Source organism: Prunus mume, linkage group LG1 (assembly GCF_029339155.1).
Source record: "Prunus mume cultivar Tortuosa linkage group LG1, ASM2933915v1, whole genome shotgun sequence".
In the NCBI taxonomy this organism is placed as follows: domain Eukaryota; kingdom Viridiplantae; phylum Streptophyta; class Magnoliopsida; order Rosales; family Rosaceae; genus Prunus; species Prunus mume.
In genome coordinates this window covers 10486026-10502875 of record NC_142698.1, presented here as the reverse complement: position 1 = coordinate 10502875, position 16850 = coordinate 10486026, and the positions used below count along the sequence as shown (strand labels likewise).

General features: G+C 37.0%; 2 protein-coding genes, 2 long non-coding RNA genes and 1 pseudogene across 5 annotated transcripts; 3 read left to right on the top strand and 2 right to left on the bottom strand.

Moving 5' to 3' along the window:
* Nucleotides 1-595: 595 nt before the first annotated feature.
* Nucleotides 596-3089, top strand: LOC103335277 (putative mannitol dehydrogenase). Its single transcript, XM_008238291.2, has 5 exons — nucleotides 596-806; nucleotides 1175-1288; nucleotides 1800-2313; nucleotides 2407-2560; nucleotides 2661-3089. Exons 1-5 carry the CDS (start codon nucleotides 709-711, stop codon nucleotides 2864-2866), a joined length of 1086 nt encoding a protein of 361 aa, XP_008236513.2. The 5' UTR covers nucleotides 596-708; the 3' UTR covers nucleotides 2867-3089.
* A 2235-nt stretch (nucleotides 3090-5324) lies between these two features.
* Nucleotides 5325-6504, top strand: LOC148920998 (uncharacterized). Its single transcript, XR_016123171.1, has 3 exons — nucleotides 5325-5411; nucleotides 5847-5913; nucleotides 6224-6504. It is a non-coding gene; the product is annotated as an uncharacterized LOC148920998 (long non-coding RNA).
* An 863-nt stretch (nucleotides 6505-7367) lies between these two features.
* LOC103335267 (putative mannitol dehydrogenase) lies at nucleotides 7368-9323 on the top strand. The gene is made up of 5 exons (XM_008238280.3): nucleotides 7368-7481; nucleotides 7745-7858; nucleotides 7967-8480; nucleotides 8562-8715; nucleotides 8821-9323. The coding sequence occupies exons 1-5, from the start codon at nucleotides 7384-7386 to the stop codon at nucleotides 9021-9023; spliced, it is 1083 nt and encodes a 360-aa protein (XP_008236502.2). The 5' UTR covers nucleotides 7368-7383; the 3' UTR covers nucleotides 9024-9323.
* Nucleotides 9324-9330: 7 nt separating this feature from the next.
* On the bottom strand, nucleotides 9331-11124 carry LOC148920997 (uncharacterized). Its single transcript, XR_016123173.1, has 3 exons — nucleotides 10218-11124; nucleotides 9882-10090; nucleotides 9331-9728 (listed from the first exon to the last, which is right to left on the bottom strand). It is a non-coding gene; the product is annotated as an uncharacterized LOC148920997 (long non-coding RNA).
* A 3514-nt stretch (nucleotides 11125-14638) lies between these two features.
* LOC148920996 (uncharacterized) lies at nucleotides 14639-16641 on the bottom strand (annotated as a pseudogene). Its single transcript, XR_016123188.1, has 2 exons — nucleotides 16320-16641; nucleotides 14639-15700 (listed from the first exon to the last, which is right to left on the bottom strand). The product of XR_016123188.1 is annotated as an uncharacterized LOC148920996 (transcript).
* Between the last annotated feature and the right edge of the window lie 209 nt (nucleotides 16642-16850).

The window sequence follows — 16850 nt, the reverse complement described above, 5'->3', positions numbered from 1 at the left end:
TGGGTGTTTACCTAATGCATAGGTACATAATTTCATGTGGGTGCTTGCCTCATCGATTAGTATATAATATGTGGATCTTTACTTTTATTGATTAAATAGTATTTTATCCATATATTAGGTAAATATTCACAAGGAAAGAATTCAAATTTTAAATTCTGAAATTCAATTACAATGAAATAATGCATTAAATTTGGATTTTCAATGTGTTTCCTTATTTACCTCAGATGGTAAAATCGACACAACAAAAAAAGTAATAAAAATCAAAGGACCTGCATCTAAAACCAAAACGGCTACGACTTAGCCTAATGACAACTAATTCTACTAAAGCCTCGGTCTCTCACAAAATAGAGTTGTTGTACACACAAAACTGTCCTAAAACGTCATACCCGAAAATAATGGAATTCTCTAGAATCAACCATAAGTTGTGGCCGTAATCTCTTACCCAATGTGAACGTCATTACTTTTTTGTGGAAAAGAACCTTGTTTGATTTTCCATTTGCTCACCCAATACGTCAGCCCAGCGCAACAGCAAAACCCCAGTGTCCCCACCTCACGTCTTCCACATCTATATATAAACAACTCTTCCCTTGCCTACTCTCTCTCACCGTCTCTCTAGCTCTCTCATACTTCTTCTCACTTTATTAATCAAATTCTCAGAGTCATTTTCTCTTTTAGTTGCTCTGTGCTAGTTATATCTTGAGAGCAAAAATGGTGGTTTCTACAGAGCAAGAACACCCCAAAAAGGCCTTTGGATGGGCTGCTAGAGATTCATCTGGTGTTCTTTCTCCCTTCAAATTCTCAAGAAGGTTATTATTCTATATAACCTAATTTCCCATTCATTTTTTGTTTGGTTTTTTACCATTTTTATTCCATTCCTAGATTTGTCTAAATGCAGTTCTTAAAAAGCACAATGGTTCAATGAAATGGGGAAGATACAAAAAGGAGCAAACTGGGATTGAAATTTGAATCAGTACCTGTTTGATTATTATTTTTTTTTTTTTTCGTAATCAGTAAAAATGATTTTGCAGCTGTAACACCATGTAACATGTTATAATGACGATGAAAAGCCGACACATATTCAGTTAGTACAAAAGAAGTTTAGGATTTATGCATGCTTTAATGTCAAGATCTGAGTTCTTGGACTATGTCTAAAATTGAATTGATTTGGTTGCAGAGAAACTGGAGAGAAAGATGTGTCATTCAAAGTGTTGTACTGTGGGATATGCCATTCGGACCTTCACATGGTGAAGAATGAATGGGGTTCTTCTACTTATCCTCTGGTCCCCGGGTACGTTGTCATTTGTCAAACATGACTTTAGTTTAGTTAGTCGTTGATTTTCTTTTTGGATATATTGGTAGAGGAACTATTGAAATTTGCATCGAATCAATTCTAGCGAGAAATACGCCATGATTTTTAATTCAAGTGTTAATAACAAATTCTTAATTTAAAAAGAGCAAAATTTAGCTCCTTAAAAAATAAACCGAAACGCTTAAGTATGATGTATGTTGCATTTGTCCTAAATGCATGTGTCTTTTTCTCAATATATGTTTTTTATGACTTTAGTTTACTATAAAGTTTTCAAATTAACTTTTTTTTTTTTCTGAAAAACTTTTATTTGATTGGTGACAATGAAAGGCAGGGCATGCCAAAAGAAAATTAAGAAAAATACTTGCAAGAATTATCACAAGTTTACAGTCAGACCAGAGCATTTACTGATGGGTGATGTGAATGTAAGTTAATTAACTCAAGCTTTTCAATGAACGCATTCCTAAAAGTGAATTTATTTGGGGCAATGCAGGCATGAAATTGTTGGCGTAGTGACAGAGGTAGGAAGCAAAGTAGAAAAATTCAAAGTTGGAGACAAGGTAGGTGTTGGATGCATGGTGGGATCTTGCCATTCTTGTGACAGTTGTGCCAACAACCATGAGAATTACTGCCCCAAAATGATACTCACCTATGGTTCCAAGTACCTTGACGGAACCACCACATATGGCGGTTACTCCGATGTCATGGTGGCCGATGAACACTTCATCGTTCGTGTTCCGGACAGCCTACCTCTTGATGGAGCTGCTCCTCTCCTATGTGCTGGGATTACAACTTACAGCCCCTTGAGATATTTCGGGCTTGACAAACCTGGTATGCATGTCGGTGTTGTTGGTCTAGGCGGTTTAGGGCACGTCGCCGTGAAGTTTGCCAAGGCTATGGGGGTTAAGGTTACAGTGATCAGCACCTCCCCTAATAAGAAGGAAGAAGCTATTGAACATCTCCATGCTGATTCATTTTTGATCAGTCGTGACCAAGATCAAATGCAGGTGATTTTTTGAATAATTACGTTGACTTTATTTACTGGATTGTCACATGTGTAGGTTTTGTGGGTTAATTACTTTTGTTGATTTGATTTGTAGGCTGCCCTGGGCACAATGGATGGCATCATCGACACGGTTTCTGCCGTCCACCCTCTTTTGCCTTTGATTGGTTTGTTGAAGTCTCATGGAAAGCTTGTGATGGTTGGTGCACCAGAGAAGCCTCTGGAGCTTCCAGTTTTTCCTTTGCTCATGGGTAAGTACTCCAGAAGTGTGCAATAATTTGAATTGGTTCATTGTGTATATATTAAAGTTGTTAACAAACATTTCAATTTGTTCTTCAATTAATATTCTAGGAAGGAAGATAGTAGGCGGCAGTTGCATTGGAGGAATGAAGGAGACACAAGAGATGATTGACTTTGCAGCCAAACACAACATAACAGCTGACATCGAGGTTATCCCGATTGATTATCTGAACACTGCCATGGAGCGCCTTGTCAAAGCAGATGTCAGATACCGATTTGTTATCGACATCGGAAACACATTGAAGTCTAGCTCTTAAATTTTGTTAAGACTTATCTAGTTTAGGAGGTCAGCTGTGGTTTTACCTATATTATAAGAGCATCCCATTATATATGTTGTGGGAGTCTAAGTAGTAACTGTTAGTCGTGTTGGTCATGGGATTGTTGTTCCATGTTTTCCTGCCTAGTTTGGGCTTGTACGTTCTATTTAAATTGTATTTTTGTTTCAGTCAATGAATTGAGTTCGAGTTCAGTTTCCACCAACTACTTTCTTTGTTCTTCTACTTGTTTTCTTTATTGACTTGTCACGTGAAAATTATGATTGTTGATTAGATATCTGATTAACTTTCCCTCTATGTGACCGACTTACTTCCGAAGCCTATGTGCTAGTCTAATATTGTCTGGCCCCATTCATGCTATTCAGGACGACAATTTTCCTGTCAATCTAGTGGTCCCAATTGAGCCTCTCGCTCTTAATTAAATGGAAACGAGCACAATCATCATTTAATTTTAAAAATATAAATATATTTTATGTCTCTTTACGCCTTTATTTTTTATTTTTTATATTCAAGCGATATTGAAAAAAGGGATAAACGTATCTAAAATTTTGAATGAAATAGTAAATGTTCTTAACTACTTGAGTTGATCTATAAGTCCTTGCAGATTTCTATATGCTTTAAGAAATAATGTGGAGGCACAGACATGATAACTCCACAAAATTGACTATTCTGTTGCACAAGTGGAATTTGGACCTTTTTGTATTTGTATTGCTCCGTTTATGGGCTTCGTAATCTTTTGGGTCATGCTACCTTTGCTGGATTTTTGTAATGGGCTTTGTCTTTCTTTTCTATTCTATTTGCACTGAGACATGATAACTTACGCTCGTTGATTCACATATAAAAATAAAAAACAAACACCGCAAAAAGTAGCACTGTTTTAAAATTTTGGGCATACAAAAATAAAATGTTGTTGTTGATTATTATTTTTTTAAATTATTTTTATTATTATTTTTTGACGAGATTTTATTTGAGAAATTCCTCAATTGTACCTCAATTTATCAAACAAATGTCATTTCGATCGGTCCATACATGAAAGCACTATAAGAAAAAACCTTTTTTGTGCCCAATTTCTGGCGACCAACGCAACTTTGGTCGCCCAATAGATTTATTAGCAAGGACATTTTGTATTTTCGTCACCAAAAGTTTTGTGAGATTGGATTAAGACTTCAACCAACTAATTGGTGAGAAAAATCTTTTCGAAGGGCAACCAAAATATTTCGACGCTGTTCAATGAATTAGCGACCAAATGCAATTTTGGTCGCCCTTTTTCAATCCTGGTTGCCCGCGAAATCTAAAATTAAATCTGACCAAAATATTTGGTCTCTAAAGTTTACTTGGTTCGTTTGCAAATGAAAGTTGCCGCCCAAAAATTTCGTCAGGTTTAGCGACCAACAAATTGGTTGCTGATCATGGAGAGGTAGGCATCTAAAGTATTAAAACTAGACTTCTTTGGCCTTTTGGGTTTTGTGGTTGATTTTTAGACTAAATTCAAACACAAAAAAACCAAAAAAAAAAAAAAACAAAAAATTTCCCCAAAACCCGTCGATTCCCCCAATTCCTTTCCTTTACTCTCTTCATCTCCCACACAACACAACCAACGCCTTCAAGTAAATCCTCCATCGACTCTGCCAGCGCAATCCTTCGTCGATGACCAATCACTCATGTACCCAACCTCTCTTCCTCTCCCTCAGATTTCTTCCATGAGTTATTTGCCATTCCCTCCCCTCCAGATTTCTCTACTCCACTTGCTGCTACATCAACACTGTCTGACTCACGCAAGGGTCATTGAATTATCAAATAGCTCGAAACTGAAACAAGTTTTTTTCTTTTCTTTTCGTTCCTCTTGCGTCTGTCATCTATCTTCATTTTAGTTTATGGTTCTTTGTATGTGGATAATATCGGTGACCAACTTAATAAATAGCACTTGCCTTTTATTTTTTATTTAATATTCCTAATTTGAAATGAGGAACCTGTACCTTTTACATAGGTCGATTTTTTCATGTTGTGTATTGTTGGGGTTATACATGTTGTTTTAACCTCCTTTTAAGATTTTTTGTGCTTCCCTTGTTTTCATACCTTTACCTAAAAATAATTTCTTTCTACCTTTGGACTTGGGAGACACCACAACCTAGTTTTGGACCATTTAGTTTTATCTTGGGGCTTTCTCTTGAATATTTGGTGCTTTTTGTGATTGGTTTTATTATGTTGTTTTGGGTTAAATGAGCAAAAGAATAATGCTTTTGGCATTTGCTTGAATTATGATGATTAGTTGAACTTAGGAGGGTGGAGGCATATACTATTTTGATTTTGAAGAGTAATTTGATCTAAAGCTCTCTCAAAATTAAGTGATTTGCTATGTTTGTATTTTCTAAAATTAGTTTTCTTGGTTTAGACCGTGCATAAACATTCTCATATAGATCCATTTCTTTTTGTTGGAGAGAGGAGATCTTATCTTATTTTTATTGTCTTTTTGAACAGAGAGAACTAATTTGATCATACAAGGGGGTCACTTACAGCTGTTTAACAGGTTATTATTTTTTGTTTGTCAGTTTTAATCTTGTTTATTATAAGTTCAAGTAGTTCTCAAATTTTTAGGTTGGCAATATGTAGAAGGTTGAAATTACTAACTTACATTAGCTGGTAAAGCATCCATGATTTTAAGACCAGAGGACTAACTTTTGCAGCAGAATAGTGAGTTTTTCCTTTTCTTTTCCTTTTTTTTTTTAATGTACTTCTTGTTTCTTTTATCCCCTGATTTTCTGTATATGCTTAGAGCTGCTAGTCAATGATGATGGTACAGGAGATGCATATTGTAGTACCATAAATGGAAAGGAATTTGAATTCATATATTGGACTGGCAAAAGGAATATGATTTAAGTCTACTTATTTATGATTAGGCATCAAAACTTTCACTGCTCTTTCTATCCTTACTGTTATAACTTTCCTGTTTTTTGCCTCCCAGACAGCCCTTTTCCTCTGAAAAATAGTAAGTCTGAGATCAGTGGGAGCAGGGCCAAAGATATGCAAGAGTAAGTTTTCTTTCTTCAGTTTTAAATTAAAGTGCATTAACTTATTTGAACTCCATTTTTATAAGGAAATTAGTCTGCGTTGAGTTTAAGTTTGTCTTTTCTTGATGTGTATGTAAGTTGGAGAATTTAAATTGGGCTTGTTTGTACTTCTACTCATCTGCATATATAGCAATAAAAGGAGTGATGGTTCCAATGGAACAGAGCAAAGATGTACCATATTAATACCAATTTTTCTTTTGTAGTACTGTGTATATACATATTTATACATATGTGTACATATTGATGTTGCTTTATTTTATTTCTTTTGTAGAGGAAGATGATGGATGAGTTTGAGGTGAAGCAACAACTGGTAGAGATTAGAACTTCCAAGAGATCAGATCACGACCCCCCTATCCCACAGGCTTGGTCTCTAGTCCTAATGTGGAGAAATAATGAATGCAAAACTTGGGGTTGCAAAGGGCAAGAAATTTTGGAGCCTGAGCTTTAGACTTGAGTGGAGAGTTCTTTATTCATTTCTGCTTATTTTTATTGGATATAGGGTACCACCTTTTATGTGTACTTAAATGACTACTATGCTCGTGTGCCTTTAAATGTGAAAAACCTTTATGTCATTTCTATGCTTTAGCTTACCTAAATCTATTGTTTCACGAAATTACAATATGTTTATTTACTGTTTGTAAGAAAACTTATTTCTATGAAAAAAAAATTAGGAAAAAAAAAACAACAAAAAATGTTTTTGCGACGAAATCCAGTAGTCGCGGACCTATAGTCGATGAATAAATTTGGTCGCCTGATCCCTGCGCCAAAATTTGGTGTTTTAGGGGGAACTCTCCTTCATAGGCGACCAACTAAATTCTGTTAGGTGACGAAAATATGTGGTCGCTTAAAGGTTTTGGCGACGAACGTCAATTTCCGTTGGCTGGAACTTTCAGCCACGACGTTTCAGTGACCATTATGGCGACGAAATAAGGCCTTTTAGCGACCAAACGTGGTGGTCGCCAAAAGGTTTCCTTGTAGTGGTTAAGGCATGATGAATAAGTATATATAACTTTCCCAAGAAGATGAAATGCGCGAGTATAATCAAGTGAATGAGGATTATAACTAATTGTTTGGTTTGTATGTATAAATAATTCAGGGAAAGTATCAAAATTTTTGTTTTGTAAGCAGTCAAATGTTTTTTTTTAATTAAAACATATATGTAAATCAAAATGTTTAATTTCTTTTAAATCATCAAACGAAAGGTAGGTTCAAACGAAATATTGTAATGACGTGAATGTACTTTCCTGGGACAGTTGTATGGCCACCCGAAAAATTGGATTCAGACTAAGAAGAAGCCAAGAAAGTTGGATTTATGTCAGCAAAAACTCCCGAAAGACTAGCACGTCACAAGAAAGTTGTATATAATTAGTTAATATACACTATCAGAGAAAATAATAACTAATAAGAAAGAAAATACTTAGAAGAGAGAAAATGGCGAAATCTCCAGAGGAAGAACACCCTAAGAAGGCCATTGGATGGGCTGCAAGGGATTCATCCGGTGTTTTATCTCCCTTCAAATTCTCAAGAAGGTTATTTATTTTCGACATTAATAGTTTCTTCTTTAGGAAAGACAAATAAATAAAAAAAGATTAGGTTTGTTATTTTTTAGGTTTAAAATCCATTTGATTTAAGTTTTTCATGTCTTAATAACCTGACGAAATTAATAAACTTTCCATTTATATCTACAAGGGGATAGAATGCAGCATGATCATAGGCTTTTCTTGTCCTCTCCATGCATTATCTCATGTTTTGATTTAGTTCTATAAAATTGAACTGATTTAATTGGTTGCAGGGCAACGGGAGAAAAAGACGTGACATTCAAAGTATTATATTGTGGGATATGCCATACCGACCTTCACACGGCAAAGAATGACTGGGGAAGTTCTAAATATCCTTTGGTTCCTGGGTAGGTCTAATACCAAATGATCAATATAGAGAAAATTAGTACCTGAAATATTGCATGAGTTTAATTAACTAACATTAAATCTGAACTTAATTAAATCACATAATGCAGGCATGAGATTGTCGGTGTTGTGACAGAGGTAGGGAGCAAGGTACAAAAATTCAAGGTTGGAGACAAAGTCGGTGTTGGATGCATGGTGGGTTCTTGCGGATCATGTGACAATTGTTCCCACAACCTTGAGAATTACTGCCCCAAATATATACTAACCTATGGTGGCAAGTACCACGATGGAACCATCACATATGGAGGATACTCTGACTTCATGGTCACGGAGGAGGGCTTCGTAATTCGTATTCCTGACAACATTCCCCTTGACGGAGCTGCCCCTCTCCTATGTGCCGGGATCACAACTTACAGCCCCTTGAGACATTACGGACTCGACAAACCCGGCATGCATGTTGGGGTGGTTGGCCTTGGTGGTCTAGGCCATGTGGCCGTCAAGTTTGCCAAGGCTTTGGGGGCTAGGGTTACAGTGATCAGTACATCCCCTAATAAGAAGGACGAAGCTATTAAAAGTCTCAAAGCTGATGCCTTTTTGGTCAGCCGTGAACAAGATCAAATGAAGGTAAATATTTGAACAATTTTCATTGATAATGGTAATGATTATAATCATCCTAATTAGTATTTTGTCATGTTAATTTTGTAGGCTGCCATGGGCACAATGGATGGTATCATTGACACGGTTTCTGCAGTCCACCCTCTGTTGCCTTTAATTGGTTTGTTGAAGTGTGATGGGAAACTTGTGATGGTTGGTCTACCAGAGAAGCCTTTTGAGCTTCCAATTACTCCATTGGTCTTGGGTAAGCATGTGAATGTGTAAAAACGAAGATTAAGGATTATTTTATAATTTCTTTTTGGTTAAAAAATTAACATTCTTTAACAAACCCTAAATTCTGGAATTACAGGAAGGAAGATAATTGCTGGCAGTTGCATTGGAGGTATTAAGGAGACACAAGAGATGATCGACTTTGCAGCCGAACACAACATAACATCTGACATTGAAGTTATCCCAATTGATTATTTGAATACTGCCACGGAACGTCTTCTCAAAGTTGATGTTAGATATCGATTTGTCATTGACGTTGCAAATACATTGAAGATTGCCTAAAATAACTTTTGCATGTTTCTAGAGACTTAGTCAATTGAGGATGAGAATAAACGTTGTATTTCGATTTTGATTTAGATATAATTTTATTTGAATTTTGAACACTTGAGGGGATGTGGGAATTGGGATTTGGGAGACACAAGATACAGAGAAAAGAGGAGAGGTTTAGGAGCTAGGGGTCTCATGGCTTGGTTATTGTATTTTGTTGTTTTTACCTTTTCTGTGCTGAGCTCTGTTGTTCCTAGACCTGTCCTTGGGTTCTAGTTGGTGTTCTTGGCACTTTTGTAGTTCTAAGGTTATGTACCTGGTGTTGAAATAAAAATTCATTGAATTAAATTAAATTTTGGCCCAAATTTAAAGAAGTTGGGCTCATAGTTAAAATGGTCTTGTGTGCTTTTAATATTTTTTACAAAAAATATTAATATATTCAAAGCACTAACAGAATATGCTTCATGTACGTGACTTTGGAGTGTGGAGTTTAGGCCTGACTGAAAATGGGAAGTTACTCCCACATACGGTACCCATACAGTACGTGAGCCCATAACTGACTCCACTCCCTTTAATTTCTCTTGGTCTATAAAAAGGGACCACTAGTGAGCTGAAAAAAAAAGGCAAAAATCCCAAATGCTTTGTTACATGCCCAACCCACCTTCAGCACAGCAAAATTCCGGATCTGCAAATTGGAGAAATAAGAGATGGCAAAACGCGCTGCAAAGGGAGAAAATCAACAACTCTGTTTTAGAGTCACTCATATGCATGAACAGGAGAAAATATAAAAGAAAATACTAAAAAGGTATGCAGGTATTGTTGATTGCCAGAAAATTTACAAAAGCTGATGACTATTGAACAAAGAGGACTCACATCCACGTCTCGTGCTCCAAAAGTTGCCGACAAAGAAAAATCCCAAGCCAGACTGCCTACGCAAGTTACTAAGACAATACTTCTCCGCAGCAAATTGCAAATATTATAAAAGTTTCTCAGTTTGTTGCTGGCAAGACATGAGGCAAATGAGACAAAACAAAGGCAGCACCTCAATTAGTGGTATGATAGCCCTCTCAAATGATGTCAATCTGCAAATGGAAGTATGCAAAGCCTTAGAAATTCCTTTCAAAATCAGAAAGAAAAGAATGCACCAAAGCATCAGGTCGTTGCTACAAAATTCGAACAAGAAAAAGGAAAAAAAGAGGAAAGACTTGCCAAAGCTAAAATGGATGCACAACTTGCTGCCAACGACTCTTCTTCAAACCAAAATTTGGTCTTTAGACTGAAAGTGAAGAAACTCGTTGCACAAAGAAAGCCTTCTTGTCAAGTCAAAACAAAACCAATGATGTGGATGGTTTTAATTATTTGAAGGTCTCACCTATGACCAACACTCAAGATTCTCCTCTCTCCTCCTCTGTTAATTCTCATCCCAACAAATCAACCACAGATACAACCTCAAAAGACAACATGTTTCCAATCCCAACTTCTTTCAACGTCTCTTATCTTTTCACCACACCTATGGACAAGAATAATCATCTGTCTTGGAGATCTCAATTCATGGACATTCTAGAACTTCAAGATCTAGAAGACGTCATCACATATAAGACCCACCCCTAGAAGAAGCTTACTGATGGAACACCAAATCCAGCGTACTCAAAGGACAAGTTAGTCCTGCGTTGGATTAAAGCTACGACATCCTGAACCATCAAAACTCTCATCATCCCATGTACTATGGCCCACGAAGCCTGGGATTTACTTGAACGAAGGCTTTCTCCACTGTCCAAGACATATCTCCGTAAATCCGCACCCTCAAAAGAGATTCTGAACAGCCCGTTGCTGATTACCTGATGCACGCCAACTCACTTTTCGACTCCCTCACAGCAGTCGGGACCACCATGTTAGATGAAGAATTTATTGAATACATATTGGATGGAATTGGACACGAGTACAAAGAGTTCATTACATCACTCCATCTTAGGCCCAAACTTGCATTTGACAAATTTTTTGATCTGATTAAATAGGAAGAACAGCTATTAAAGAGAATGAATTCCCTATCTCTTTCCAAAGGTGTCGCTCTGTCCACCGATCGTGTTGTAACTGATGACTGTTAATTCCTTAAAGCCATAACATGTTTAACACTAACCTGAGTCTGACATGGTGCTGGCGCAGATTGGATGATGCTTTGGAACAGATTGGCAGTGCAAGGTATAGAAGTTCTTCTCCTGAGAATCCGATCCTTATAGCTATAACTCTGATGGGTGAATTTCTGTTTAGCTGTGTTGTGTTATTCGGATCTAGGAGGGAGCCTTCTATTTATATGCATCTCTCTAAGTGTCTTGCCCATCAAGAAACACTTAGAGATATCCTTCATGCTATAAGATTAATCCATTCCAATCCTTGTAGAACTAGGAACCCTTAAGCCTTCATTATCCTTATTGAACACTGTTTGAGGCTTGCCTAATCGAGATAGGTTTTGAGTTCCTAATAAACAATAAGTCTTTGTAATCCTAAGTTGATTAGAAGATCACTTTAGTAGGTTTAATGTAATAAACCTTCTTACATTCTCCCACTTGATCAAATAATCAATTTAGACTTATTGTTCATTACTTAATGGCCATGTGGAACTCAAAATTCTCTTGTTCCTTTTATCAAGCCACTGTCATTTTGAAAAATTCATAAAGGACTATCGAAGTACATGGATATATAACATCCAAGACTTTTATAATCACATACATGAATCTGCAAAACACATAAGGCTTCCAACTGGATTGAAAAACAAGAACTGTTTTTGGTTTTACTGTATGTGTGACAAAACTGAACAGTTCTTTGCCCACCCTTCAAAACTACCAAGGTTTGAACAATCTTTAATGACTCATTCATAGATTCAAACTGTAAACATAATGTTGACATGATTACAGTTTGGCCTTTGTTCTATTTGTCATCCATAAATAGCAAATGCAGAACATTGTATAAAAGTAATTCAATTAAATCTGCAAAATAAAACTGTCTAGATAAAACTAGTTAACAAAATCAGAATTAAAACATAACTGTAAGAACTCTAGCTCCCACTGACTCCCACTGACTTTAGGCATCAAAACTGAATTGCAATCCCATGCTTGCCACATGCCTGTGAAAAACATGATTAGGCAACCCTTTATTCAAAGGATCTGCAATCATAAAATCTGTGCCAATGTGACTTAGAGCAGTCTCTCCATCTCGAATCTTTTCCTTCGCAGATAAGAACTTTAAATGCAAATGCCTCATTCCATTTGATCTCTTATTTCCTTGTGCAAAATATACTGCCGCAGTATTGTCATTCCATAACTGAATCGGTTTCTGTATTGAATCCACAATTCTTAGCATAGACATGAAATTTTTAAGCCACATTGCCATTGAAGTAGCTTCATAAACTGCTAAGAATTCTGCTTGCATAGTGGAGGTTGACACATACTGCTGTTTCATGCTCTTCCATGCCACTGCAGCACCTGCAAATAGAAAAACAACTCCTGATGTGCATTTCTTAGTATCTTGGCATCCTGCAAAGTCTGCGTCTGCATATCCTTCCAGCTGCAAATTTTCAACCTTTCTATAGACCAGTTTGTACTCTTTAGTTCTCTGCAAATATCTTAATACTTTCTTGCCTGCAATCCAATGTGCTTGACCTGGATTAGACTGAAATCTGCCAAGAACACTTATGCAGAATGCCAAGTCTGGTCTAGTGCAGACTTGTGCATACATCAAGCTTCCTACTAGTGATGCATAGGGCTTGTCCTTCATCTCCAATCTCTCTTGCTCAGTCTTAGGAGATTGTTCACTGCTCAATTTATCCCCTTTTGAGAAGGGAACATCACATCCTGTACAGTTTCCCATGTTGAACCTTCTAAGCACTTTCTCAATATATGCCTTCTGACATAAGCCGATCATTTTCCTTTCTCTGTCCCTGCTGATTTCTATTCCAAGAACATAGTTTGCCTCTCCCAAATCACTCATATCAAAGTGATCGGACAGCATCCTTTTAGTGTCATGTAACATGGACATGATTGCTACTTGCTAGCAGAATGTCATCCACATATAGCAGCATGAGGATGAAATTCCTTCCATTGAATTTCATATAGATGCATTCATCCAATGGATTATCAATGAAGCCTTGGGACTTAACAACTTCATCAAACTTGAGATACCATTGTCTTGATGCCTGTTTTAGACCATATATTGATTTCTGCAGCTTGCACACTAAATTCTCTTCCCCTTTTGAGCCAAAACCATCCCTGTTTCATATATATTTCTTCAATCAGTTCTCCATTTAGGAAAGCTGTCTTAACGTCCATCTGATGAAGATGCAGATCAAAATGAGCAACCAAAGCCATTATGACTCTAAATGAATCTTTAGTTGATACAGGGGAGAAAGTTTCATTGTAATCAACTCCCTCTTCTTGTGTGTAACCTTTTGCCACTAATCTGGCTTTATACCTGTCTATTTGTCCTTGTGCATTCCTTTTGGTTTTATAAACCCACTTGCATCCTATAGGTTTGCATCCTAATGGCAAATTAACTAGTTTCCATACTCCATTTTTGCTCATTGATTCTAGTTCAGATTCCATGGCTGCAGACCACTGTGAACTTTTGTCACTTTCCATGGCCTGCTTGAAAGTTGCAGGGTCTTCCTCAGTATTGATGTCATGCTCTGATTCTTGCAGGTAAACAAAGTAGTCATTTGACAAGGCTGGCCTTTTAGGTTTCTGTGATCTCTGAGTCAGTAAATCTGGAGCCGATTCTGGCCGATCTGTCTGCATTTCTTCGATTCCAGCCTGATCTGGAGCGATTCGCTGATCTGGAGCCAGTTCTGGCTGGTTTTCTTCCAAGGCATCAAAAGGTAAGATAGTGACTTCTCTTGTTTGGTTTTCAGCTGCAGTTTCCTTAGTTTCCAAAACTTCATCAAAAACAAAATCTGTTTCATCTAATCCTTCCTCCTCTTCTTCAATAAAAATTGCTCTCTGTGTTTCCACTAGTGTTATTTTTAGGACAATAAAACCTATAACCTTTTGTCATATCTGGATATCCTATGAAGAAACAGCTCACTGTTTTGGAATCAAGTTTCTTCTGCATAGGATTGTACAGCTTTGCCTCGCCTTGCATCCCTGTGTCCTTAGATGAGCCAAGCTAGGCTTTCTTTTACACCAGATTTCGTAGGGTATGTTGTTTGTAGCTTTGGTGGGAATTCTGTTGGCAAGGTAGTTTGCAGTTTTTAAAGCTTCTCCCCATAGAAAAGTAGGAAGCTTTGCACAACACATCATGCTTCTCACCATCTCTATTAAGGTTCTATTTTTTTCTTTCTGAAACACCATTCTGCTGCGGTGTTCCAGGATTTGTATATTGTGCAACAATGCCCTCTTGCTGTAGGAAGTTTGCAAAAGGTCCTAGATTTCTTCCTTTTTCTGTGAACTTGCCATAGAACTCTCCACCCCTATCTGATCTTACAACTTTTATCTTAGAATTCAGCTGGTTTTCCACTTCTGCCTTGTAGATTTTAAACATTTCCAGTGCTTTGGATTTTTCTGTTATTTGAACTTAACACATTTATCAACTCTGTACTTTGATTTGGTAATTTGCAGTTCAAACGAAACATTCCATCGATCAATAATCCATTACCAATAAAACTTTTACTTCTGAAAATGGAGAAACCAGACTCATCAAACTCAAACTGTAAGTTTGATTTTACAAGCTTGCTAACTGATAACAAATTCCTTGTCATAGAAGGAACATAAACGACATCAACTAATTCCAAAATAAAACCTGACTCCAACTCAAGACTAGCTAAACCAACAAAATCTACTCTAACTCTTTCTCCATTTCCCACGAACACCTTCAAGTCATCCTTGTTTGGCACCCTCTTTGTTTTGAATCCCTTTTCCCTTTTGTTTGTCCAACCAGCGCTTGTATCTTCTGCAATCTCTCTTTAAATGTCCAAATTTCTTGCAAAGAAACACTTCAAACCTCTGGACCCGTGCCCTTTGCAGACTCATCTTTCCTTTGCTGCTTATCTGTGTTCTTGTTTTTGGTCCATTCCTTTGGTTTAAACTTAGTATCCTGCACCAAATACACTTGTTCTTTTCCTTTGTCCTTTCTGATACTTTGTTCTTCCTGCACACATATACCTATCAAATCAGCAACTGACCATATCTCATTCTGAGCAATATAAGTAGTTTTCAGTTGTCTAAAAATGCTAGGTAGAGAATTAATAGCAAAGTGCACCATCATGGTTTCATCCACATGGACTTTTAGAGCCTTCAGCTTGTTTCCTATCTCAACCATGTTCAGAATATGAGTTCTTATGCAGCCTTCTCCATTGTATTTCATATCTATCAGCTGGCTCATGAGTGAACCAATTTCAGCTTTCTTGGATCCTTGGAAGTTTTCTGCAATAGCTTCCATGAATAGCTTAGCACTCTCAGTTTCAATAATACTGCCTCTGACCTCTTCTGAAATAGACCTCCTCATGATCAGAATTGCCATTTTGTTGGCCTTAATCCACTTTGCATATTTAGTCTTAGTCTCAGCAGATGCATCAATCGCAGGTACTGATAGAGCTTCATCAGTAAGAACCATCTCATAATCCAGAAGTCCAAGAGCAATTTCCACATCTTCTCTCCATTTCTTATAATTTGAGCCAGTGAGAGTTCGAATCGAGTTATGATTGACTGTACATGTTTAAAACAAGATAAGCACTTTATATATAAATTTCCCCAGAACTTTAATCAAACATACTTAATCACATCTTTGGACAATGATTCAAGCATGCTTATTGACACTGGAAAACGAGTAGATGTGGATTTCCTGAGCAAAAGATCTTCTACATCTTTAGACAGAAGAAAACCTTTCACTAATCCATATCTATCCATGTTCCATGTCGATCCACCATGATGCAAGACATATCAAACTGCTGACATCTTTGGACAGAAAGCCTTTCGACATGTTTTGCATCATGGTGCAAATTCTGATCATAAACCTTGAATATAGTGATCATGCAATGGTTGAGTCGCTTTGGCTTACTCAATCACGGCACAAGAACTGTAAGCAATGATCTGTAGAAAACTTTAAGAACATGATAAAGTTCATACTTTATACTGTTATCATGTTCATACTTTATAACTTAAAACTGTCAGTTATTTATTCTTAATTTTCCTGCACGAGTTTGTTAGGTATAACATGATATAACTAGGCTCTGATACCACATGTTAATTCCTTAAAGCCATAACATGTTTAACACTAACATACCACATGTTAATTCCTTAAAGCCATAACATGTTTAACACTAACCTGAGTCTGACATGGTGCTGGCGCAGATTGGATGATGCTGGAACAGATTGGCAGTGCAAGGTATAGAAGTTCTTCTCCTGAGAATCCGATCCTTATAGCTATAACTCTGATGGGTGAATTTCTGTTTAGCTGTGTTGTGTTATTCGGATCTAGGAGGGAGCCTTCTATTTATATGCATCTCTCTAAGTGTCTTGCCCATCAAGAAACACTTAGAGATATCCTTCATGCTATAGGATTAATCCATTCCAATCCTTGTAGAACTAGGAACCCTTAAGCCTTCATTATCCTTATTGAACACTGTTTGAGGTTTGCCTAATCGAGATAGGTTTTGAGTTCCTAATAAACAATAAGTCTTTGTAATCCTAAGTTGATTAGAAGATCACTTTAGTAGGTTTAATGTAATAAACCTTCTTACAATGACAACCATGTTTAAGGCTCTAAATCACAAAGTTACAGCAAGAATTCAGGAAGGGGGCGTGGACGAGGTTGGAACTGAGACAACAATAGTTGGAATCACAACCGTGACAACCA